The 25,889-nt window shown below is 41.8% G+C and overlaps 1 protein-coding gene across 10 annotated transcripts in view; it reads left to right on the top strand.

Moving 5' to 3' along the window:
- sobpa (sine oculis binding protein homolog (Drosophila) a) overlaps window positions 1–24,199 on the top strand; it is a 338,847-nt gene extending 314,648 nt beyond the window's left edge. For 7 of the 10 annotated variants that reach the window (XM_059645243.1, XM_059645246.1, XM_059645244.1 and 4 more), the window contains one exon: window positions 14,931–24,199. In XM_059645243.1, the coding sequence (XP_059501226.1) occupies window positions 14,931–15,223 (293 nt within the window). In that variant the 3' untranslated portion in view covers window positions 15,224–24,199. Of the gene's footprint in view, window positions 1–11,458; window positions 11,934–14,930 lie in introns of those variants that run through there. The other 3 variants (XM_048530431.2, XM_048530428.2, XM_059645241.1) reach the window with 2 other exon arrangements.
- Window positions 24,200–25,889: the final 1,690 nt, after the last annotated feature.

Raw genomic sequence — 25,889 nt, 5'->3', positions numbered from 1 at the left:
CCTATCCACCATACAATATAAATAATACCAGATGCCTCACAGTGAAAAAAGGCAGTAATCTGATCGAGGGGGTTCAGATGACAAATATAAACCAGTCACGCTTTGCTCTGGTGGTTTATATTGTCATCTGACCCCCTCGGCTGGATTACTATTTGCAATATACTCAGAGGCATCCAATGTCCTCTGCAATACTGAAAACAAGATGCTGTTCATCATGTTTGCAATAGCTATGCAGAGTTCTGACAGCAGCAACAAGGCTCAAACTCATTCTAGATGTTTTTTAATTAAAAAACATTTTCAATAGTAAAGGTCTGCACAAATTGAAACATAGCAGTTCAAGCCACATTTCTGTGGATGTTCCAACATCCCATTAAGCTGCATTTAAAGCGTCTTACTGTGTGCATTTAATGTTCCAAAGCATAAGCTGAATTACTTTCTGATGCCCTGGTCATTATAACTTATCCAAACACAGCAACACTTCTGCAGTAAGATCCCACAAGTAGCAATAAGAAGGTTAACAGGGTGTTAGTCCATGGGGTAGAATTCTCAAGGGGTTGAAAAAGGAATCATTTTCATGTTGAACTGAACTTCTTACTCCTTCTTGATCAAAAAATTGTACGGATTCTCGCCTGGTCTTCATTCCCAATCCCTAAGTCACTTAACGAAATTGGAAAACAATTGAGAAAGATCCTGAGATAAAACAGTGTGGAGCTGGATGAACACAGCACACCAGGCAACATTTGAGGAGCAGGCAAGTTGATGTTTCGGGTCACGACCCTTCTTCAGAAATGGTGGGGGTGGGGGGGGGAGGTCCAAAATAAATAGTGAGAGGAGGGGTGAGACTAGAGAAGGTAGGCGGGATGGTGATCGGTGAGTTCAGGTGGAGTATGGTGGGGATTGGTCAGTGAGGTGGGAGGTGTGGACAGGTGGGAGACAAGATGGACAGGTTGTGTCAGATGAAGGAGGCAGGGCTGAGAGGGAGTGTTGGTCATGGGATGATGCCGGGGGTGCTGACCAATCCCCACCACTGCCTACCCACACTCACCTATCACCACCCCACCCCTTCCCTCTCTATTTAGTTCAGAGCTCCTTTCCCCCTCCCCCATTTCTGAAGAAGTGTCCTGACCCGAAACATCAACTTTTAAACTCCTCTGATGCTGCCTGGCCTGTTGTGTTCCTCCAGCTCCTCACTGCGTTAACTCTGACAATAGCATTGGCCGTTCTTACTATCTCAGATGATCACAAGTAATTTTGAAGTGTCTATTGTAATGGAAACAAAGGTAGGAGCAAACTAATACAAGGGCAACAACTCCCAATCGCCAAAGACCTAAATGTTAACCATGAAAACTTTTAATTCTCCTGATCTTCTTTGAATAGTACCAGGAAATTTTTCATGGACTTCAGCAAGGTGTTCAACAAGGTTCCTCATGGTAGACTGGTTAGCAAAGTTAGATCACATTGGAATACAGAGAGAACTAGCCATTTAGATACAGAACTAGCTCAAAGGTAGAAGACGGAGGTTAGTGGTGGAGGATTGCTTTTCAGACTCGAGTTCTGTGACCAATGGTATGCCAGAAGGATTGGTGCTGGGTCCACTGCTTTTTGTCCTTTATATAAATGATTTGGATATGAACACAGGAGATATGGTTAGTATGTTTGCAGATGACACCAAAATCAGAGATTTAGTGGATAGCGAAGAAGGTTACCTCAGAATACAATGGGATCTTGATCAATGGAGCCAATGGGCCAAGGAGTGGCAGATGGAGATTAATTTGGATAAATGTGAGGTGCTGCACGTGAGGTTTAAGGTGAGAGAGGAGAGATTTAGAAGGGACCTAAGGGGCAACCTTTTCATGCAGAGGGTGGTGCGTGTATATAATGAGCTGCCAGAGGAAGTGATGGAGACTGGTACAATTAAAACATATAAAAGGCATCTGATGGGTATATGTACAGAAAGGGTTTAGAGGGATATTGGCCAAATGCTGTCAAATGGGACTAGATTAATTTAGGATATCTGGTCAGCATGTATGACTTGTCCCGAAGGGTCAGTTTTCCATGCTGTACAACTCTATGACTCCATGTCCATTTAAGAAGGCAAACAGTACCTCAGGTAAAAATCTCACCTTAAAGAAAGTTCCTCTGACAGTTTGGCACTTGTTCTCTACTGCACTGGATTTTGAGCCTTGATTATATTCTTATTCTTTCCTGTAAATGGGGACTTGAACTCTCAAACGTGTGATTCAGAGGTTAAAGTGCTAACTTTGACCTAATGGTGACACTTACATTAATTAAATACTATATTTGTCGTAATAGTGATATGTTGTCAAACAGCCTGATGGTTAAATAGTTCCATAAGTGAATGGTCAAGTGGGTGATGTTCTGGTTTGAGTGCAGATATGTACAATTGTCATTGTGGTACGATGGATAGGCCATACATCCTTGAGATGTTCTCCATGGAAGCATTCAGCCAGCCTCATTTGCCCAGATATTCTTCTGCATCATAAATGATCCAAACACATTGGCCTTGAAACTCATAATCCAATCCAGATACCAAAGATGAAGGTACAACATTAAACTTCTGCATCCCTCAGTATACTGAATAGACTCTGTAATTCCCATGAATGAATGGAACTATGTTCGCATGAAATAATGAATAAGTTTTTAAAACATTTTTAAAACTGGAAGAACTGCGGATGCTGTAAATCAGAAACCCAAAACAGAAATTGTGGAAGGGTCAACAGACCCGAAACATTAACTCTGATTTCACTGATGCTGCCAGACGTGCTGAGCTTTTCCAGCAATTTCTGTTTTTGTTTACGATCATGTTCCTGGTCTTCAGTATTTTCCTCCTCCCATGAAGCAGTTCTTCCTCAGGTTCCTGGTGAATGGTTCGTCAGATTTCAGTTTCTCCTGAATCAGTGAATCTGCCATTTCAGTAATCCTGTGTGTTAGTAATGTCGCAGCTGTAAATGGGAATTCTAAGAAGTGCTCTAGTCTTTGATTAGAAGAATCACTTTCAGATTAGCCTCTGCCTGATGTCCATTCCAAAATAACTTCCAAGCCTGCATATAAAGCATCATTCAAACTGCCTCCAACCAATCCCACCTCATCCTATCCCAAGATGTCGGCATTTCTCAAATTCTCTCTTGTTCTGATTTTAATCTCTCCACTATTGGTGATCATGCATTCATCTGCCTTGGGTACACGCTCTGAAAATTATTTCCTAAACTTTCTTACATTCTCCTTCTCTTTCCTTTCCAAAAAAAAGTTCTTTAAAAAACCCCTTTTTTGGTTATCTGTCCTGATGTCTCCGAGTGTGGCTCAGTGCCACAAAAAGGACCATATTGACATAACACTCACTTGAAAAAAAAATCCCTTAAGATATTTGAAAACATTGAAGACATTATGTCAAAGCAAACTTGATTGTACTGGTGATGCAGATGCTGGAGAATCCAAGATAATAAAGTGTGAAGCTGGATGAACACAGCAGGCCAAGCAGCATCTCAGGAGTACAAAAGCTGACATTTCGGGCCTACAGCCTTTATCAGAGAGGGGAATGGGGTGAGGGTTCTGGAATAAATAGGGAGAGAGGGCGGGGTGGACTGAAGATGGAGAGAAAAGAAGATAGGTGGAGAGTATAGGTGGGGAGGTAGGGAGGGGATAGGTCAGTCCAGGGAAGACGGACAGGTCAAGGAGGTGGGATGAGGTTAGTAGGTAGGAGATGGGGGTGCGGCTTGGGGTGGGAGGAAGGGATGGGTGAGAGGAAGAACAGGTTAGGGAGGCAGAGACAGGTTGGACTGGTTTTGGGATGGAGTGGGTGGAGGGGAAGAGCTGGGCTGGTTGTGTGGTGCAGTTGGGGGAGGGGACGAACTGGGCTGGTTTACTGTGGTATACTGTATCCATTGTACCTGGTGTTGCTACCTCTACATTGGGGAAACCAAGCGGAGGCTTGGGGACCGCTTTGCAGAACACCTCCGCTCGGTTCGCAATAAACAACTGCACCTCCCAGTCGCAAACCATTTTAACTCCCCCTCTCATTCTTTAGTTGACATGTCCATCATGGGCCTTCTGCAGTGCCACAATGATGCCACCCGAAGGTTGCAGGAACAGCAACTCGTATTCCGCTTGGGAACCCTGCAGCCCAATGGTATCAATGTGGACTTCACCAGCTTCAAAATCTCCCCCACCACATCCCAACCCAGCCCAGTTCGTCCCCTCCCCCCACTGCACCACACAACCAGCCCAGCTCTTCCCCTTCCCCAATGCATCCCAAAACCTGCCCAGCCTGTCTCTACCTCCCTAACCTGTTCTTCCTCTCACCCATCCCTTCCTCCCACCCCAAGCCGCACCTCCATTTCCTACCTACTAACCTCATCCCACCTCCTTGACCTGTCCGTCTTGCCTGGACTGACCTATCTCCTCCCTACCTCCCCACCTATACTCTACTCTCCACCTATCTTCTTTTCTCTCCATCTTCGGTCCACCTCCCCCTCTCTCCCTATTTATTCCAGAACCCTCACCCCATTCCCCTCTCTGATGAAGGCTCTAGGCCCGAAATGTCAGCTTTTGTGCTCCTGAGATGGTGCTTGGCCTGCTGTGTTCATCCAGCTTCACACTTTATTATCTTGATTGTACTGGGCTTGTTTCTTCTATTGTAGACAGGCTCCTAAGGGTCCAATTTACCAACAGGGCCCTTCCAGGATCATCTCATACCAATAGTGAGCCTTATCCATATTGGAATAGGCTGCTCCATAAGCCACGCTAGAATGATTTATTCATTGTCATTCTCAGGGATTCATTCTTAAGAATCTCAGTATCATATTTAAATAAGAATCCAATGCTATTTTTAGGACATTTCTGTACCAATGACCATTATAAACTCACTCGGCAACATACAGTGCTAGTGGAGAGCAAAAATAATAGGGCCAGTCTATAATGTCCAATCCTAAGCATCTTTTATGGCTGTTTAATGCACTGATTGGAAGTTGTAAATGCAATCCCACTTTTTGAGAAAGGAAGGATAGATAAAACAGACCTTTTAGCCTGATTTCGGCAGTGGAGAAAATACTCAAATATTGTACAAAGGACATGACAACTGTTCATTGAGAAAATAATGATAAGAGTCATCATAGATTTATGGAAGGGCAAGTTATATTTTGCAAATGTTCTGGAGAACTTTGCCAGCAGAGTAGATAAGGGAGAAAAGGTAGTTGTGGTGTATTTAGATTTTTCCATGGAGTCACACAGAAGAGATGACACAGGAACAAGAGTAGGCCATTCATGCCCTTGACAGTTAAAAGTAGATTGAGGGAACAGTAGTGGTCAAGTTGGATTTGTCCTGGGCAAACCTCCAAATTGTCCAGTAGAAGCCAGAATTGGAACGGCATAGAAACAGGCTACTTCAGGAGGCCATGCCTTTAATGCTTTTGCCAAAATGTTGCCAGGACACACAGCCTTTGCAGAATCTCGTGCTGTCTGCCATTTCTTCATATTTCATGGAGTGAATCGATTTGTCTTAAGATTGACATCTGTGATGCTGGGGACCACTGGACGAGCTGGAGATGGATCATCCACTTGGCAGTTCAGCCTGATGAAGAATGCAAATACTTCATACTTGTATTTTATGTGCTGGGTTACCCCATCATTGAGCATGTGGATATCTGTGGAGCTTCCTCCCCCTGTTAGATTTTGTCCACCCAAATGCATAATTGGATGTGGCAGGAATGCAGAGCTTAGATCTGATCCAATGGTGTAGGATTGCTTATCCCGGTTTATTGAATGCTGCTTCTGCTGTTTGGTATGTGAGTAGTCATGGGTTCCAGCTTCGCCAGGCCAACACTTGGCTTTTAGGTATGACTGGTGCTGCTCCTGGCAATGTCTTTCCTGTGCTCTTCCTTGAACCACAGCTGGGCCATTAGTTTGATGGCAATGGTGACGTGGGAAATATGCAGGGCTATTACGTTGCAGATTGTGGTTGAATATAATTTTACTGTGAATGATGGCCCACAGCACCTCGTGGATGCCAGTTTTGAGTTGCCATATCCATTCAAAATCTCTCCCATTTAACACAGGGGTAGTCTGAGACAACTTCTTGAAAGGTATCCTCAAAGTGAAGATGGGACTTTATCTGCTTATAATTGTCATGGTGGTTGAGCAGCAAAGATTCAGCAGACTAATTCCTGGGATGGTGGGACATTCCTATTAGGAGAGTGGACCTGTATTCTCTAGAGCCAAGAAAAAAAATGGATGCAGAAAGGCTGTTTCCCATGTCCAGGACATCTGGAGCCATGGAACACGATCTCAGGAGAAATGTCAAGCCATCTTGGACTATGATATCAAGGAATGTCTTCATTCAGAGGGCAGTGGGATCTTTGGAATTCTGTACTTCAGAGGGCTGTGGGAGTTCAGTCATTAACTATGGTCAACGCATCAAGGGACATGGAGATAGTGTGAGAAAATAGCATTGAGTTCGATGATTGGCCATGGCCTATGGCAGTCTATGAGAACAGATTGGTTCATCTGAGACTATATTAACTGGAATTTAGAAGAGTGAGATGGGATCTGTTTGAAATGTATAATCTTCTCACAGGCCCATTGTTTGATTACTTTTCTGCACATGACAAATAAGCTCTGACATCTCAGAGCTCAATGGGAAGTTGCATAATGATGGGCCAGGCATGTAGGCAGCCCTACCCACCCTTTGTACTGTGTGATAGGGCCTCTCCCAGGAGTATTGGGCCTTTCCACTGAACTCATATGCTAGCTATTTGTGATTTAAACATGAAGTCTTGAAAACTCCTCAGTTGTGCGGAAGACATTACTATTTCTACTGTTATCAACGTTGGGAATAGCTTAATCCAGTAATGCTGGAATGCTTCCAGAAAATGATGGGAGAGAACTGGAGCAGTTGGAAGGGGAGGGCACTTCACATGAGTTCATACTGTTCATCTTCAAAAAGCACCTCACATTCCTCAGGTCCACTGAGGAACAATGTACAAGCTGCCTTTGTGTTATATGGTGGCTGTTGCTTAGCTGCACCACCATCTACAGCCATATTTCCAGCCTTGGACCACAGCACATGGCTTTAAAAATTTGTGATAGAGGGTCATTCTAGCAGCAGAAGGCATCTGAGACATAATTTTGTTCCACTGTGTAGAGGAGTCTCTCCACACCAAGAAGAAACAGAAGGAGAGGATGTAACATCTAGAGAGAACACAATAAACTTTTGCTTGTGTCGAATGCTTCCCTGGTCTAAGGTGCCACAGATTCTTTACACATTAACCCATAACCAGCAGACCATTTCCCTTAACAGAAAACAGTATCACTCCCTGAATCAGCACCATAGTTCCAGTCGCAAGCTTACCATCATATAGCACGGTTTGCTAGACTTTGCAACACTTTTTGGTGACCAGATCTCTCCTTAATGGTTGATTCCTCTCTTTTTGTGAGAAAATTGTTGTCTTTCTTCCCCCAGAAGGAACAGGATTTCACCCCCGTCCCACAATTCACAACCTGACCAAAGCCTTCAGAGAATCTAAATACAGGTCTAGCCACCTTTTCAATGTTCACACACCTTTCGTTCTACCTGTAACCATGGTGTACTTCTCCTTCAAGACATGCTGACTGCCTTTAAATGGAATGAAGGTGACCCAATAGTCCCTGGAGATCCAGTCGCACACAGACAGACAGCACAGTAAGCAGGGTGGGTACTGCTGCCTATGCCTGGCCCATGATAATCCAACTTTCCATTGTCCCTGTGTGCTACACTCATTCATGCCTGTGGAAGCAAGAAGATGTAGGAGCAGAAGTAGGCCATTTTGCCCACTAGGTCTTCTCTGTCATTCAATTATATCATGTCTGATCTGATGATCCTCAACTCTACTTTCCTGCCTTACCTCCAGAAGCTCTGATTCCCTTACTGATTAGAAATCTATCAGCCTTCAATATACTTAATGACCGAATCTCTACAACCGTCTAGAGTACCAAACATTCATTACTCTCTGAGAGAAAGGTTTCTCCTCATCTCTGTCCTAACTGGATTGACCCCTTACTCTGAGATTATGCCCTCTGGTCCTAGACTCTGCCACAAGGAGAAAAAAACCTCTCCAGATCTGCCCTGTCATGTCCCCTAAGAATCTTCAATAAAGTTTCAATAAAGTCTTCTCTTATTCTTCTAAATTCCAATAACAGACCAATCTACTCAACTTCTCTTCATAAGACAGTCCCTCCACGCCCAGGATCAAACGAGTGAATCTTCTCTGGACTGCCTCAAATACCAGTAGATTGTTCCTTCAATAAGAGGCTCAAAACTATTCATAACATATGAGGTGTGGTCCAGCTAGTGCCTTATATAGTTTTAGCAAAACCTCCATATTCTGGTAGTCCATCCCTTTGAAATAAAGGCCAACATTCCATTTGCCTTTCCCCTGAACTCATACACTAGCTATTTGTGATTTAAACATGAAGTCTTGCAAATCCCTCAGTAGTGCAGCTTTGTGCAGTCTTCCTTCATTTAAATAATACTCAAGATCATCTATTCCTCCTCGCTATGTGCAGAACCTCATATTTTCCCACATTATATTCAACCTGCCAATTTATTGCCCACTTATGTAACCTGTCTATATCCCTTTGCAGACACTTTGTGTCATCCTCAGCACTTGCCTTACTACCTATTTATGTGGCATCTGCAAACTTGGTGACAGTTCATTCGCTCCCTCATCCAAGTAATACTATATATATTGTAGATACTTGCGGCCACAGCACTAATCCCTCTAGCACTCAACTAACATCCTGAAAATGCCCCCTTTATCCCAACACACTTCCTTCTATAAGTTAGCCAATTCTCTATCCATGCTAATGTACTATTCCCAACACTATGGGCACTATTTTATTAAATAGACTAACACATGATATCTTGTCAAATGCCTTCTGGTAATGCAAATGTATTAAATCTACTGTCTTCTATTTATCTATCCTGCTTGCTACCTTTTTAAAGAAAGGTTGTGAGGCTTTGTTGTGCATTCTAGCATCAGTGACAGATTTTGGGTTTTAACTCATGTCTAAAATATCATAGGAAAACTGTGTGTGCAGGACAGCATAACTGTGCTGCAAATATCTGATTTCACTCCGGTTCATTTGTATGAATGAGCTGTATTGGAGGGATTCAACCTTCCATTCCCATCTCCATTCTATTCAACTGACACTTTATATAAACAAAAAAACCAATCTCACTGTCTCCTAGAACAAGAAGTCTTGCAAACAATTTGAAATAACTCTTGAAATAACTCCACAGAAGCTGGTATCCTATCATCAAGTCACCCTTTATTTATACCTGGCCGGCTTCCTCAAAGCCAACTCTCATATTGAACAGACCCTCTGAAGCTCCTGTTTATATCTGTCAACCAAGGCTCCCTGATTGGACCAGGTTCACAGCCCCAGTCAGGGATTTCATGCTATGATGTCCACTTGGCTGACTCTGTTACAATCACTACAGTATCCACATTTATTTTCATGTATTTTTACAACAGATTTTCCCAGAGCAACTGAAATGTGGCTCCCAGTTGGTAGTGTCAATTAATCCCATTAAAATGAATCTGTCTGATTATTTGGTGTGATGTTTACCTCACTGCATTGGCTTTAATGAATTAATAAATACATTTACAAGCAGCACTTATAAATTTATTAGAAGAGGGAACAGAATGAGGACACTGTTGATCAAATACTGCATGGAACAACACTCAGTCCTGTTGGACCCTCAGAAGGAATATTGAATAGTGGAGATAGGGGAATACATGAATATTCAAAGAAAATTACAGCACAGAAACAGGCCTTTTGGCCCTCCAAGCCTGCACCAATCCAGATCCAGGAGTTTAATTTGATGGCTGTTGGGATCAGAGAACATCTTCATTCTGAGAATTACAGAGGTGGGGCTGAATGGTTACAGTCTGTAGAGGACTGTGACTGGATCGGGTGAAAGGACATTTCTCATTCTGTATTTCATTCTTTCAGGTTTCCAGTATTCTATTGCATCATGTTAGATAAACTTTGGAAAATACTTTCTGCGCCTGAAGACAAGTAATCTGCTCTCAAAATAAGCTTTGTACTATCAGTATTGAAACTTAGTAAATGAGGATTAATACATAGGTGGCACAATCTACTTTTATTGATCTTCAGCAAAGTGAGTCTCAGACATGACAGCATGGTCATTACAGTACTGTGCTGGCAACACAGAAGTTGTTTGTTCAAATACCACCATGACAAATTATGGAATTGATATCTAGTAATTTGTCACACCAGAAAGAAATGCAAAACCTACTGCATTATTGTAAAAACACAACTGGTTAATGAGTGCACTTTTGGGAAGGAAATTTGCCACTCCTACTGGGACTACATATGGCATCAATCCCACATTATGTGGTTGTCTCAAGGCAACCAGGATGGGGCAAGGAATACTGCAACTTCAGTATTCCCTATGTCCCAAGCTCAAATAAAAAGGTAAGGCATTAATATGCTGTAATATGTGAAATATTTAATGTTTTTAAAACTGGCTTGGGAAAATTGTTGTTAATTATCTTCACACTTGATTCTTTTTTTTGGTATTGTTGAAATATGTGCATGTTCTTCTGTCAAACATTTCTTTCTTTAGATTTCCAATGGTGAGTATTATAGAGTGGGACATTGAGGCATGCATGAATCTGCACATGTATTATTTTTGTTCAGTATTTCGGCATAAAATGTTAAACTTCTTACTTGTACCAGTATCGCAGATTAATTTGTAGTTTATCAGATGCAAGTTTGAATGAATGATAGGTTCCTCCCTCTGATTTGGAACGGATGGGAAAGATACTCATGTACTTGAGCAAGTGGGCTGTGTGACTCTGACACATTGTGCCTCTACGGTCTGCTCATCTCAATTCAAAGTCACTTCACTCAGGTCCTCTGGTAACATCTTTTTAAACCATTTCATGGAATTGCTTCATACTTAGGACGCAGACACAGCCTGGTCAGCACAACAAGTCTGTGCCAGCGTTTTTTGCTTTGCAGGAAAATGATGGGCTGAATGGCCTCCACCTGTGATACAGGTTTGCCATAAAACTACTATTTTTTTTAAATCCAGTCTATCCCTTTCCAATTTCCTACTGATCCACCTTCCTCTTGTGGTTCCTCAATCTGCCCGCACACCAGTTATAAAAAGCTGCGGTATTTATTCTGTTCATTTCAACGTTGAGATTTTTGTATGTGTGTGAAAAACACTTCGAATTACGGAGGGGGGAGGTACAGGTTGGGAGACCAAGCAGAGTTAAATACCCTCCTGCGGTCTTAATTTCTGCTTCTCCTCTGAAGATTGAGTTGAAGGGACGGACAGACAGCAGGGCCATGCTCTACCTTTAGCTGAACCAGGGGAAAATAAAGAGGCGGGGCTGATTTACCCACCGTTGCGTTCTTTTCCCCTCTCCAGGAATCTCGGTTGACAATCCGCTGAGCAGCCTGGAGAAATGGAGCAGTGCAGTCAACTTCCCGTCCACCAAGACGCCGGCAGCCGGCAGCCGGCCGGACCGGCAGGGGATGAGCAGCCAGGTGACCTCCCACCGCAAACGGCACTACTTTCAGTGTTCAGAGCTGAAAGAAACCATCTGGAACAACTCCGCCTAGGACAGAACTGACTCCAGCGTCTCCTCCATGTCCCACTGTCCCACTAGTGCGTCTACAGCTATCAACAGAAACGTTTGGCAGTCCTACTCTACCCCAATCCCTCCTTTATGTTCTTGTGACCTCTCCCTACACCTATGGTCCTACTGGCAATTTCACTTACTTACTTTGAGAGACCTGCTTTTGTTTCTTAAGTCTTTTCACCCCCCCAAAAAAAACCACACAGACACACACTGTCTTCTCTCAAAAGATGCACTGACCAATTTTAGGTATATTTTTCCCCCTTTGAGTGTTTAATTATTTAACCTTTTTTTCCCCTCCCGTGACTGACCTGGGATTAGAACTGGCAGCTGTGTGTGAGAAGGTGAGGTGGTGAACTCACCTCCTGGTCAGAGGTTCGATCCCCGTTTAGGGAGTGGAACAAGGCACTTTGTAATGTTAAAAAAAATGTTTTAACTGAACCGAAACGAAGCAGTTGTTAAATTGACTAACTTTTGTCTTCTCTAAGCTAGGTGTAGATCCCTCGGTCAGTTTCCTAGCACTCTGTTGGCTGCTGTGTCTAGCTTTTTGTTCTTTCTTTTCCCACCCACGAAACCACCTTTCTCAGTGTTAAATGGACATTCATTTCCATTTTCGTTCATTGTAGGAAAGCTACACTTTCTTTTCCTCCGTCTTAAATTTACTGTGGCTGTTCACTACGTTGCCAAAGGAAAGCTGAGCTGCCCTGTTCAGTATACTCTGGGCGAACTGTTTAGATTCTCTTCCCGTCTCCGGCCCTTCTGGTCTCCTTTAACGAAAAGGCAGAAGGCTTGAGGACTAAAGTTCCCCCTGAAAGGCGAAATGTCATCGGTGGAGGACGAATTGGTAGGCCTCAGTGAAATCTGAAGCCCTGAGCATTCTTGCAGTGTTGGAGGAAGTTGGTGAGAGACAGACTTATCCTCTTGCCCCCCAGCCCCTCAACTCCTCCAACCCCCCCCCAAATGTACACAGCGCCCTGTACGAAGAACAGCGTGACTACAGGACAAAGTAACTGCAAAAGTAGTGTGAGAATGAGCCTCTCGTATCATTTTGTCGTTATCGTTACTCCTCCGTTTGCTTTCTCCTTTTTTGAGTTTAAAAGAGAAATGTGCAATTGAATCCGCGGATGCTGGTGGAGGAAACAGGGTAGGATATACTTGTCTGCACTACAATAGGCCCAGCCCCGAGTGCACAGTGCTGCCCACACGGACTAGTGCGGGCTTTGCCCTGAAAGACTATGGGCGTCTTGATGTAGGTGTGTCATTTTGCATGGTGACTTATGTTGTGCAATCAGTTTGTTTCGATGTTTCATGTAATTTCCTTTTTTAAAAATCAGATAAATATGATACCATATCAAATGTTTTTTTTGTTTTAATTGTAGTCATCTACAGCGGTATGACATCTTTACAACTCCCCCACTTCCTCCCCTTGCGGTCTAGTTAAGCCAGTAATGTTAACACGAGCTGGAATCGCAAAGCACTGCAGGCACTTTAGTGTCTGGATCTCATAGAGTCGTTGCATACTGCGCAGCAGAGAGCTGGCACAGCCTCTTTCCGTTCCCTGGCAGATGCCATCTCCTGTGCCATTTGAGACCAGACCATGATGCTTTGGGGAGGGGAAGGGGGTGATGTAATCTGAGCTCTGTAAGTAAATAATGATCCTTTCAGTAAGTTTTGTTTCATGGATGTATAATTCACTTTTTAATACTTTTATTTGAACCTAATTATTACATGTTTATCCATCTCTTTTTTGTATTTTTTTTCCTAAGCACCAATCCAGCAAGTAGGTTTTATTTTTCCTGGTGTAACTTTTCAGAAATATTACAGCTGCCTAGCAACTGGTTGCAGCCTGCTGATGTCATAGGGTCGGGTGACAGAAAGTTTAAAGGGAACAAAAACAAAGCTGAGCTGTTAGCTACCTTACCCCCCCCCCCCCCCCATTACAAATTCTCCCCACATTTCTCTCAGGCATTTTGCTTCAGACTGCAGACGGGCCAGTGGCTTGCAGTTGTGCACAGAAATGCCACAGGTCCCACTGATTCGCGAGAGAGAAAGAAATACAAAGCCAATTTTTCTGTCTCTCTCAGTTCTAAGTGCTAATGTGAAGTCTGTCTCCAAATTGGAAATTGTTGAGTCCGAGATTTGGTGCTGAAATATGAAGCTGGCAGTGGAGTGTCGGAGACGAGATGTATATAACATGTAGCTTATTTTCAGGAATAAACACCACCCTTGGTCTCTCAGCCTTATATGAGGTGAGGGTTTACAATTGTTGTATCGGTCCCGACCCCTTTCCCCTAACCCCTTTATCTTTATTGTTCACTCCCGAAGATGCCCATACCCAAACTGAGACCCAGAGAAAAGCTACGTTTTTTCTAACTCACGTATGGATTCATGACATTGGCCGGCATTTATTGCCCATCTATAATTGTCCAGAGGACACTTAAGAATTAACCACATTGCTGTGAGTCTGGAGTCACTCGTGGTCAGCCAGGTGAGACTGGTAGATTTCCTTCCCTAAAGGACATTAGTGAACCAGCTGGGTTTTTAAAACAATTGACAATGGTTACTAGCTACTGTGATGGGATTCAAGTCTGTGTCCCCAGAATATGAGCCTGGGGCTCTGCATTACAAGTTCACTAAACCAACTGTGAGTTAATTACTGTCTGGTGAATGAGATATAAGTACCAATTCTGGACACATACATCGGTGCTTAATTTGCAGACGAGAGCCAAAAACAAAAGATTTTGAAGGAAAGGACCTTCCCAATGACGTGTGGCGGTTTTAAAAGAATTGAAGTGACCAGAAGGTTCTGGCTGCATTGTCACACTATGTCACGCTGAGACTTGCATTGACCACTTCCTTGCAGGGTCCCTTGCTCAATCAGCATGTCTGTCTTTGGTGCCTGACCAGAAAAGACTTCAGCAGAATCCCCGATATTGCAATTTCTGCCAATGTTATGCCGACCATTCTTAAGACAGCCATCCCAAGGAAATTTGAGCCGTTGAATTCAGGCCGATTGGATGAAAATCCTAACCTGTGAGAGATCACGGATTGGTGTGCAAACTAAACTTGTGCTTCAGGTTGATGAAGAAGGAGCTTTACTCTGTCAAACTGTGTTGTATCCGACCAGGGGATTGCTTGATTAGACTGCCTAAAATTAATACATCTGGTTTTAGATGGGATTAGACATATATTGTTATTTCTGTCCTAATAGCAATGGGAAAATTTGCTTTATCTGCATTTATTTTCTGAATTTGATTTCAGCCTGGCTGCAACATAAATTTCCCTCACTTTCCAACTCACTCCAACAAAGTCGAATTGCTGTATGTTGCTTCCTGCAAGTATGTCACAGACAGAATCCTACAGATGCCAGATACCAGGGATGCTTTTTGCTTAGTCATTGTACTGCCTCAGTTTCCTTGCTTTTGTTACATACACAACTGTATCGAACTGTTAGAATTTCTGGATTAAACAAAATATTTGCTTTACTTCAGTTTGTATGTTTCTTCCCCCAGATTGCGTTGATTGTTTATAAACTTAGGCATGTTGGGAATTGATAACAGTTTCGTTCAGTATTGAAAAATGGGCAACAGCAAATTGACAACCAGGTTTACACCCAGCTCAGTGTGTGGTTATTGGGCAGATGTAGATCAAGCTTCCAATCTTTTGTCTCCCATTTTGTACCTACGCATCACCTCAGTTTCACTCCTTTAGACTGAAAACGTGGGATTAAGACATGAGAGAATGAGTGTGATCTAGACCTGGGTTTGTTGCTGTGGTCATACAGAATGCACCAGTAATATATTCTTGAATGGGGATTAAATACAATGCAGTATCTTAACTCCAAATATAATACTTTGCAATTGAGAGAAACTCTTTCTTTCATTATCAGTGTGTTATGTCAATGGGTTGTGCATCAGTGGGCAGTACAGTGTTATGATTTACATTTTTCCATCCATCCGAGTCCCAAGACAAGGTGCGTTACTAATCCATTACATTCTGAGATGTCAAAGATGTACAAGTTTGGTTTTAAGGCACTCCATATAGGCTCATGCGTCCCCCAACCCCTCCTTACCTGGCTCAAGAATAAAACAATCTGAAATAGAAAACACGCTTCCGGGATGGTAGGCATCTGTGAAACTATCGTGACTTGCAGTTCAAAAAAAATCTGATGAAGGGTCTAGGCCCAAAACGTCAGCTTTTGTGGTCCTAAGATGCTGCTTGGCCTGCTGTGTTCATCCAGCTCCACACTGTTATTTCGGTTCCCTGATGTCCTCTCAGGAACAGAAACTTGCCATCATTACCTGGTTTGACCTACATGTGACTCCAGCCCCACAGTAATATGGTTGACCATTAACTGCAGTCAAGGGATATTGGGGATAGGCAAGAAAAGCTAACTATGCTCACGGTATGATTAAAAAAAGCCACTTAACTCCACTAAAATTTACCATTAAATGTTGGCTAAAAACAGTTTGTGGTCTTGGGGTATACGGCTAGTGATGACTCAGTGGTTCTAATGCTTTTGCCGTTTGACAGCGCTCAAATCCTTCCACCATATAAACATTACTGCCCTCTAATGGATAGCTGCAGGGATGTTTGCCCTGGGTAAATCAGTGCATCACTGTCTCATCATAAATCACAGAAAATAGGGTAAGCCATTCTAACTTAAAGCCTGACCTGCTGCTCAGTAAGGTTGTGGCTGATCAGATTGTGGCCTCAATTCTATTTTTCTTCCTGTCCCCTGTAAACTTTCACTGCCTTGTTGATCACGAACCTGTCTAACTCAGCCATCAGCCACTGGTCCAGCTCCCTCTACTCTCTCTGGAAGAGAATTATAAGTCTTCTGTTACTGTAAAAGACAAATATTCCCCCTCATCTCCATCTTAAATGAGAGACTTCTTATTTTGATGCTGTGATTCCAAGTTCTATATTTCCTGAGTGTTATTCTTCAATGTTCTGAATATTGAACATCTCTCCGCATCCACCCTTCAAGCATCTTCAGAATGTATGCTTCAACAAAATCATTCTTCATGCTCCTAAATTCTATTGAGCATTGGCCCAACCTGAACCAACTTTTCCTCATGAAACAACCCCTTCATTCCTGAGATCAGCCTGGTGAGCTTTCTCTGAACTGCTTCCAATGAAAGTATCTCCCTCCTTCAGCAAGGAGACCAGATCTTTACAAAGTAATTTAAAATGTGACCTCAACAATGCCTTGTTTAGCTAAAACACAACTTCACTAATTTGTGGAAAGGGGATAGAGTGTGAGGGAGAGTAAAATCCTACACTCTGCATGTCAACTGCCACCTTCACCATTCATAAAAATGACCAACTGCAACATTCTCTGGGAATGCATCAGCACCGAACTTTATTGTATTCCAAAAATAAAACAAAGAACTACAGATGTTGGAGATCTGAAACAAAAATAAAGTTTCCTCTCACTTCAGATCAAAGATGTGGCTGTGAGTACTCACATGGCCTTTGCTTCCAATTTCCAATCTTCCCTCCACCTCATCCACCTCTGACTCCTACCCTCTGTTTCCTGACATCTCTGTTTCCATTCTCTGAGAATAGGCTAACCACCAATATCCACTACAAATTCACTAACTCCACAGTTACCTCAATTATACGTACACACACGGTGCTTCCTATAAGGACCCCATTCCAATCTTCCAGCCTCTGTCGCATCTGTTCTGTTGATGCTATCTTCAGTGGGTCGCAGACACATTCAGCTTTTTTCTCAACTGAGGATTTCCAGCTACCGTGGTTGACAGGGCCCTCAACTGCACTCTGTCCTCACCATTCCCTTCTCTCCCACAACGGCAATAGGGTTCCCTTTCCTCACTTTCCATTCCACTTGCACCTGCATCCAAAGGATCATAAATCATCATTTCTATAACCTCCAGCATGATGCCATCAGCAGACACATATTCCCCTCCCCTCCCCTCTCTTGTCAGTTTTCACTCTGGGACACCCTGGTTCATTACTCCTCCACTTGCAACACCTCTGTACACCCCATGGCATATTCCCATGCAATTGCAGAAGGTGTAACCCTTGTCCATTTACTTCCACCCTTCTCATTGTCCATGGACCCAGAAACACCTTTCAGGTGAAATAGCTATTTACTTGCATTTCATTCAATCTAGTTGATTGTATTTGCTGCTCACAATGTGGCCTTCTCCACAGTGGGGAGAAGAAACTCAGACTGGGTGACCACTTCATGGAACCTTTCACTCTATCTGTAAAAATGACCCCGAGCTTCCCATTGCCTGCGACTTCAACACATCAGGATGTTCCCTAGCAAGCATTTCTGTCTCAAACATGCTGCAGTACTCCAGGAAGGATTCCTCATCTTCCACAGGTATCTTACAACTCAGGACTCAATATTGAGTTTAACAATTTCAGAGTGCAAACACACTTTTCCATCTTCCACTATCACACCCTCAGGTCCTGTTCTGCAAGGGTTGTTCCCTGCACAGCCAACTCATTTTCAAATATTTACACTTCTTGTTAGCACACATTGAGCATTTACTCCTATCAGCAATCTTTTTGTCTGTTTCCCTTTTTTTCTCTCTGCCTGCCCCTCTCTTTCTCCCTCTCTCTCTCTCTCTCTCTCTCTAACTCTGGTCATTGTCTACACCTATTGGTCTCACATGCACCCCCAGCCCCTTCCCCTTTCCCTCAGTCCCTCATCGGTCATCAGCATAAATATTACCACTTCTCAGCTTTCAGTTCTGAAGGGTCACTGAACATTTATGAGTTTTTTTCCAACACTTTCTACCTTTGTTTACTGTATTGTAGTGTATAGTGGGGAGGCAATGGCCTAGTGGTATTATTGCTGGACTATTAATCCAGACACCCAGATAATGCTTTGGGGACCTAGGTTTGAATCCTGCCATGGCAGATTAGTGGAACTTGAATTCAATAAAATATCTGGAATTGAGAATCCAATGATGACTGTGAACCCATTTTCAATTGTCGAAAAATCCCATCTGGTTCACTAATGTCTTTTAGGGAAGAAAACTACCATCCTTACCTGGTCTAGCCTACATGCGACCCCAGACCCACGGCAATTTGGTTGACTGTTAACTGCCCTCTGGGCAACTAGGGATGGGAAATAAATGCTGCCTGGCCAGCAATGAGAATGAATAAAGAAAAAAAAATTCCATTAGCTTTGCTGATTACTTGCTGTTCCAGCATGCTAACATTATGTGACCATGAGCAAGGATACCCATATCCCTTTCAAATTATGCTTCTCTCTTAAGTAATAGACTGCTTTTCTATTCTTCCTGAACAATCTCTGATTTCCCTCATTTTACTCCATCTGCTAATTGTTTGCCACTTTATCTAAATCCCTGTGCAGACTCTTTGTAAACCCCTCACAACACACTTTCCTCTGTATCCTTATATAATTAACATATTTGTATATTTAGCACAATCCTAATCATTGATACAGACAATAAATACTTGAGGCCCAATGCTGATTCCACTAGTTAGTTTGTCAACTTGAAAATGACTCATTTACCTTCACTGTCTGTTTCCTGTTCAGCAAACCCCTGCCCATGCAAATGCACGTGCTATCTTTTTGAATGTCATTGCGAAATTCTGCTGGAAGACTGCCTCACTCCAGCCCAGTGACACACTCCAGTCAAACTCTGCCACTTCCTGCTCCCTGCTGGTTATGCAGATTAATTTGATATTAACAGTTAAATGAACGAATGTGCACAATATTAAAAATCTTTAGGCAAAAATTAATCACGAATGTTTTGGAAAACATGCAGCATTGCTCACCCCTCCTACACCTCATATGAGCTAGTTCCCTTGGTTCTTGATGTCATCTGACCAGCTGACGGGGAATTTATTTTAGGCTCTGAGCCATATACGATGATCAATGTGGTTCTGTGAATTGTTCCCAATGCTGCTACAACACAGTTATTAGCTTATTTAGTATAGCTATTAAACAACTGTATTGAAATTGCAAAGACATAAATCCATGTATTAGTCCAATAAAAACAGAACACAGATACTTCACCACAATGTTTGCAATTCTCTGGGGTGTTTCAAACCTCCAATGATATGTTGCCATACATCTATAAGTACAGAGAGATTATGTAAGTGGGCAAGAATTTGGCAGATGAAGTATAATGCGGAAATATGTGAACTTGTCCACTTTGACAGAATATTTTTAAAAGATTGCTCTGAAGGGGCATTGAACATTTATCTTTCTCTCCACACTTACTGCCAGACCTGATAGACCTGAAAGATTTCAGAATCCAGTGGTACATTGGGATCTGTCTATCTCGGCATATGAAATACACAAAGTTAGTGTGCAAATTCCACAGGCAATTGGGAAAGCAAATAGAATGTTGACATCTCTCGCAAGGGGAATTACATATAAAAATAGGGAAGTTTCACTGAAGCTGTGGAGGGCCATGGTGAGACCACATTTGGAGTACTGTATGCAGTTTTCATATCCATATTTAAAAAATGAACAAATTGTGCTAGATGCAATTCAGAGAAAGTTCATTTGGCTCAGTTTCTGGGTTGAAGGATTTATCTTTTAAGAAAAGGCCAACAGCCTTTTGGAGTTTAAAAGAATGTGTGGTGATATTATTGAAAGAAGATCATATTATCATACAGTACAGAAGAGGCCCTTTGACCCATCAAGTCTATACCACCAAAGTTACACAAAATCTATTTTAGTACCACTTTCCATCACTAGGCCCATAGCCTTGAATACCATGCCATTTCGAGTAATCATCCAAGCACTTTTAAAAGGTTACCTGCCTCAACTACCCTCCCAGGCAGTGCATTCCTGCCTCCCACCATCATCTGGGTCAAAGCGGATTTCCTCAAATCTTCTCTAAATCTCCTGTCTTCCAACTTAAAATTATACCCCCTTGTTATTGCCCTTTCAACTAACATGGAGCAGCTGCTTTCTATTCACCCTGTCCTTACCCCTCACAATCATAAGTTTCCCACATATAGTGTATGGATATTGGGAAGATGATTCATCCTTTGTGGAAGTATAGATCTAGGGAACCCTGTTCAAGAATAAGAGGTCTACCTTTTAAGGCAGATGAGATGAATTATTTTCGTGTCCAAGGTTCATTAGCGGAACTGTCTTCCCAGGAAAGCAGTCAGACTGTCACCGAATTTATTGAAAAACTGAATTAGATAGATTGTTAGTAGACTAGAAAGTTGAGGTTTATTGCTCAAGATGGGAATATACAGTTAGGACCTGAATTAAGTCATCTGCTTCCTTGATAAATGGTCCACTCCTATTTGTTTTCTGTAACCTACTCCTGCCCATATGCTAACCGGGGACAGTTAAGGATTGGAAAATCACACATCGGAACGTGGAATTTCCTGATTTTTGTGCTCCTGCCATCTGCACATATAAAAGGTATTACTGTCACTTCCAATAGCAAACCTCATGATTGAGAGCACAAAAGGAGGAAAGTAGGCTACACATTACTTGAGTGTTCAGAAAGTCATTGTTTGTATATATCTGAAAGTACCTGTGGGATTTGAGCTTAGAAAATCATCCCGTATGGCTTCCTGACATCACACCACCACCACCAACAATTCCACCCTCCCCCGACCCCAAACAACCCCTGAGGTTCCATAAGGTAGACAGTTGAACCATTCTTCTCAATGCAACTGCGTTACTTTTGTATACGTACAGAGGTTGAATGAAACATTACCTGCATGGGATTCTCAACAGTGTAACATTGTGAGTGTCTCCTAATGCTGATCAAAGTGATTATATTTGAGCAAAAGGGTACACAAAACTTGTGCATGTTTCAGTTGTATTGAGGGTTCAGTTGAGGAAATCAGCTCAGTTAAGATCAGACACAGTTTGAAAACGATAAACTGTTTAACTCTGTTTCGAGGAAATTGGGAGAAGGAGAAGACCATTCATCCCACCTAGACTGCCCCATCATTCAGTCCAATCATGGATGATTTCACATTTCAATGCCTTTTACTCTTCCAGTCCCTATAGCTCTGTTCACTCCTGGTAATCAGAAACCTATCAATATCTACCTTAAACATGGTTAAAAGACTGAGTTTCTCACTGGTAGAGAATGCCAAAGGTGCACAACTGTGTGAATTATTAAAATACTCCTAAAATTGGACCTAAGTTTTTCTTTATTCTTTCACAGGATGAGGGCCTCACTGGCTAGGCAGCATTTATTGCCCATCCCTAATTGCCCTGAAGGCCGTTAAGAATCAACCATTGTTGTGGGATTGGCATCATATGTAGGACAGACCAGTAACAATGATAGTTTCCTTCCCTAAAGGACATTTGTGAACCAGATGGGCTTTCCCAACAATCAGCAATGGCTTCATGGTCAGATATTTTGTTGAATTCAAATTCCACCATCTGGCATGGCAGGATTTGAACCCGGGTCCCCAGAACATTATCTGAGTCTCTAGATTAACAATCTAGTGATAATACCACTACACCATTGACTCCCCTATGTGGCATTCCCACTCAAAATTGTTAGTTTTGCCTGGTTCTTGGCCCCTCAACTAAGGGCCATATTGGATGCGGAAGACAATCCACCCAACCCGCCTGCCCAATAGGCTATATTATTAGATACCAATTTTCATTTCAGTCCCAAATTACTGGCTTTAAATTCCGAACTTGGTTCTTTTAAAAAGTAGCCAGACTCCTGATTGAAAACTCTGAACAACTCTTTAACAAAAACACACACACACACACACACACACACACACACACACACACACACACACACACACACACGTAGATTAATGGCTGGAAAAGATGCATGAAAAACTGGAAAACAGTCTAGAAAAACAGGAAATCCATTCAGGCAGAGATATAACCTATTCTCTCAGACCTTAATTATATATATAAATAACATTCCCATCTTTTCATTCCCTTGAAAGCATTTGCAATTATAGATATTTTAAGACTTTTATACAATATCTTTGCATTTTCACTGAACATATCGATATATACAATAGACATAGAATTATAACTAAAATTTTTGGCAATTGTGTAAGTTGTGATATGAGATTGGCCATCTCTCACAGCTTTTGGTGTATAATGAGTGGCTAATCCGACATTACCCACTTTACACTGTTAGGAGACATCAAAATTATTTCTTCGCATGTGAAATGAAAGAAAAATCTTTTATTCAGCTCGTCACACGCCAGTGGCTGCTAATGCATAGAGGAAAATTGTACCACTTTGTACATGTACATACTAGCCTTGGAATTTGACTTTTAGCATAGGAAAATTAAGTCAGGCACTAAAATGAGAGCAAAGTGCTGCAGGTGCTGGAGATGCGAAATAAATCAGAATGTGCTGGTTGAACTCAGCAGCTGCGAGACCTGCTGAGTTTCGCCAGCACTTTCTGATTTTATTTTCAAACAGTAACCACCGTGTTAAACTAAAGCGGGAATCTTATTAAAGCAGCAGAGTTGGAGTTTTTTCATGGATGCAGTGTTTGAATATAAAGCTGAAAGACCAAATTTCAAAGCCTGTTATATGTACTTTATATTCTGATATACACTTCTATACAGATATTGTATACATGGATATACTGTATAGAAAAATACAGATTAAAATCAGCAATTTTTTTTCATCCAGGAATTTTATTAACCTGTGATATGGGGAGTAAATTCATGTAAAATAAGGCATGTTATGAATTCTTAGTTTCTTCATTGATAACTGCCAAAAATGCCACATCAGAATACCTTGCACTGTTAATATTAAATTTAACCTTAAAGTCAAAAGGATAAAGCACAGATTTCCAATTAAATGTCTGCAAGGAAGAAAGACAAATTCTGCGAGCGCTGTGGGTCTTGCCTTTCTTGGTGCGCAGAGATACTCTTTAGTCTGTTGGCAAACTTTTCAATTTACATTGAACAACATTATCTTTCTCCTTCCTAGTGTTTCTTTTCTAGAATGAAGAAAACAGCTGCCTTAATTTACTGCTTGTGTAATTGCATTATTTTGCGACTGTCTGCTTCGGTGTCACTTATCATCCTAAAGTTAACTAAAGAAATAACAGACTTTTTCTTTTACCTGCTAGTGTTATATGGTTTCTGAACATATACGTGACCTATTTTAACAGAATGTTACTTGTATATTCAAATGCAGTTATATAATGAAAACAAGACCTTGTAGTGTTTTTATATCTCATTTCAGTATGCTTCCTGAACATTTTATAGTATTATTTATTAAAAAGTTGAAAAATAAAGGAAATTGATTGCATAAAAGAAATGGAATCCTTCACTCCATGTACACAGAACCAAGATATTGGGTGTGTTCCAGTTCTCTGTAACGGTGGGCCATGCAGTCTCAAGAACCTCGAACAAAATTATCTGTAGACAAGCATCATGTGCCATTAATTTAATTTTCAGATTAAGCGTGCTATTCAATTCCTTAAAGCAGAAAGTCATGGGATGTTTCTTTCCTTGTAATGTAAAAAGATGTATGTGTGACTTTTTCTCCCTCCATGTATTGCATATGAAGCCAAAAAAATAAATGCTTGAAATTTCAGTGTACATTCCTACAACAGCGGGTGGATGTAGTATTGTTCCACATTTCACTATGTCTCCCAGTAGGCATCATGCAAGTTATCCATGTCTGTTTATAGGCACTGGATTATACACCTGTTTGGTTGTTAAAATCTTCACGTACATACATAATAATCCTCTCCACTGTAGCACTACCTTGTGATCTTGCATGGTGAATTTGGTCAGCCTGTGCCAGCTGGTAGCTTGAATTAATCCAACAATTCGTATTCATATAGCACTTTTTAACTGGGAAAAAAACATCCCAAGACATATCACATTGACTGAGAAAAAAGGATGCTGAGCTGAAGCCCATAACATTTAGGAAGGATAATGAAAAGCATGGTGAGGAGTTGAAAGGATTTAAGTGGAATGAATTCTGGGGCTTCGGTAGCAGAAAGCATGGCCACCAATAATGGAGAGAAGGGTGGGTGAATAAGAGACTTCTGTGAATATGAAACAAAAGCAGAAATTACTGGAGAATCCTTAAATTCTGGAAAAGTCCCAGTGGATTGAAAAACTGCCGATTCAGCAAAAAAAGCATCCGAGACAAAGAACAAGTAACTGTAGACTGGTTGATTAACGTCTGTTATTGGGAAAATTTCAGAGTCTATAATGACAGATGTGTTAGCAGAGCATTTAGAAATACACAGTATTGATCAAGCAGAATCAGCATGGCTTCATGAAGGGAAAATACGCCTCACAAATTTACTACGATTCTTTTCGGAGGAAACAGTCAGAATAAATAAAGGGGAAGCAGTGGAATTAAGGATTTTAAGAAGGCATTTCATAAAATACCACACATTAGGCTATTTAATAAGATACATGCCCACGGTATTGGAGGTAAAATAGTCGCCTGGATGGAGGATTGGTTAACTAGTAACAGTATAAAGATGTGCGCACTAAGTGGATTAGCCATGCTAAATTGCCTGTTGTATTCAGGGATGTGTAGATCAGGTGGGGCATAGAGGGATGAGACTGGGTGGGATGCTGTGACGGTCAGTGTGGACTTGTTGGACTGAAGGGCCTGTTTCCACACTGTATGAAATCTATGATCTATGATCTAGTAGAAGACACAGAGTTGGGATAAGGGTGACAACCCAAAACTAGTCAGTGCCACAGGAATGGATGCTGGGGCCACAATTATTTATCATATGTATTAATTATTTGCATGAGAAAGGTGAATGTTCTGTAATCAAGTTTGTAAACAACACAAAAATAGATGGGAAGGCAAGTGCTGAGGATGACACAAAGAGTTTGCAGAGGTATGTGGAAAGTTTAAGTGAGTGAGCAAAACTTGGCAAATGTAAGGTTGTGTAAGGTTGTACTTGGGCAGGAAGAATGCAGGAGTGACTATGATTTAAATAGAGAGAGACTCCAGAAAGCTATAGAATAGAGGGATTGGGACATTGTGTGTATGAATCACAAAATGCTGGCACTCCAGTTTCATGAGAAATAGAGAAGGCAAATGAAATGTTGGACTTTGGTTTTAAGGAAATTGCATATCAAAGTAAGGAGATTTTGTTAAAACTGTATAAAGCTCCAGTCAGACCACGGCTGGAATACTCTGAACAGTTTTGTGTCCCTTATCTGACGAAAGCTATACTGGCATTGGAGGCAGTCCGGAGAATGTTCACTTGGCTGATTCCAAGTATAGAGGGACTGTCTTAT

Source organism: Stegostoma tigrinum, chromosome 4 (assembly GCF_030684315.1).
Source record: "Stegostoma tigrinum isolate sSteTig4 chromosome 4, sSteTig4.hap1, whole genome shotgun sequence".
Classification (NCBI taxonomy): domain Eukaryota; kingdom Metazoa; phylum Chordata; class Chondrichthyes; order Orectolobiformes; family Stegostomatidae; genus Stegostoma; species Stegostoma tigrinum.
This window is presented reverse-complemented; position numbering and strand designations above follow the sequence as displayed.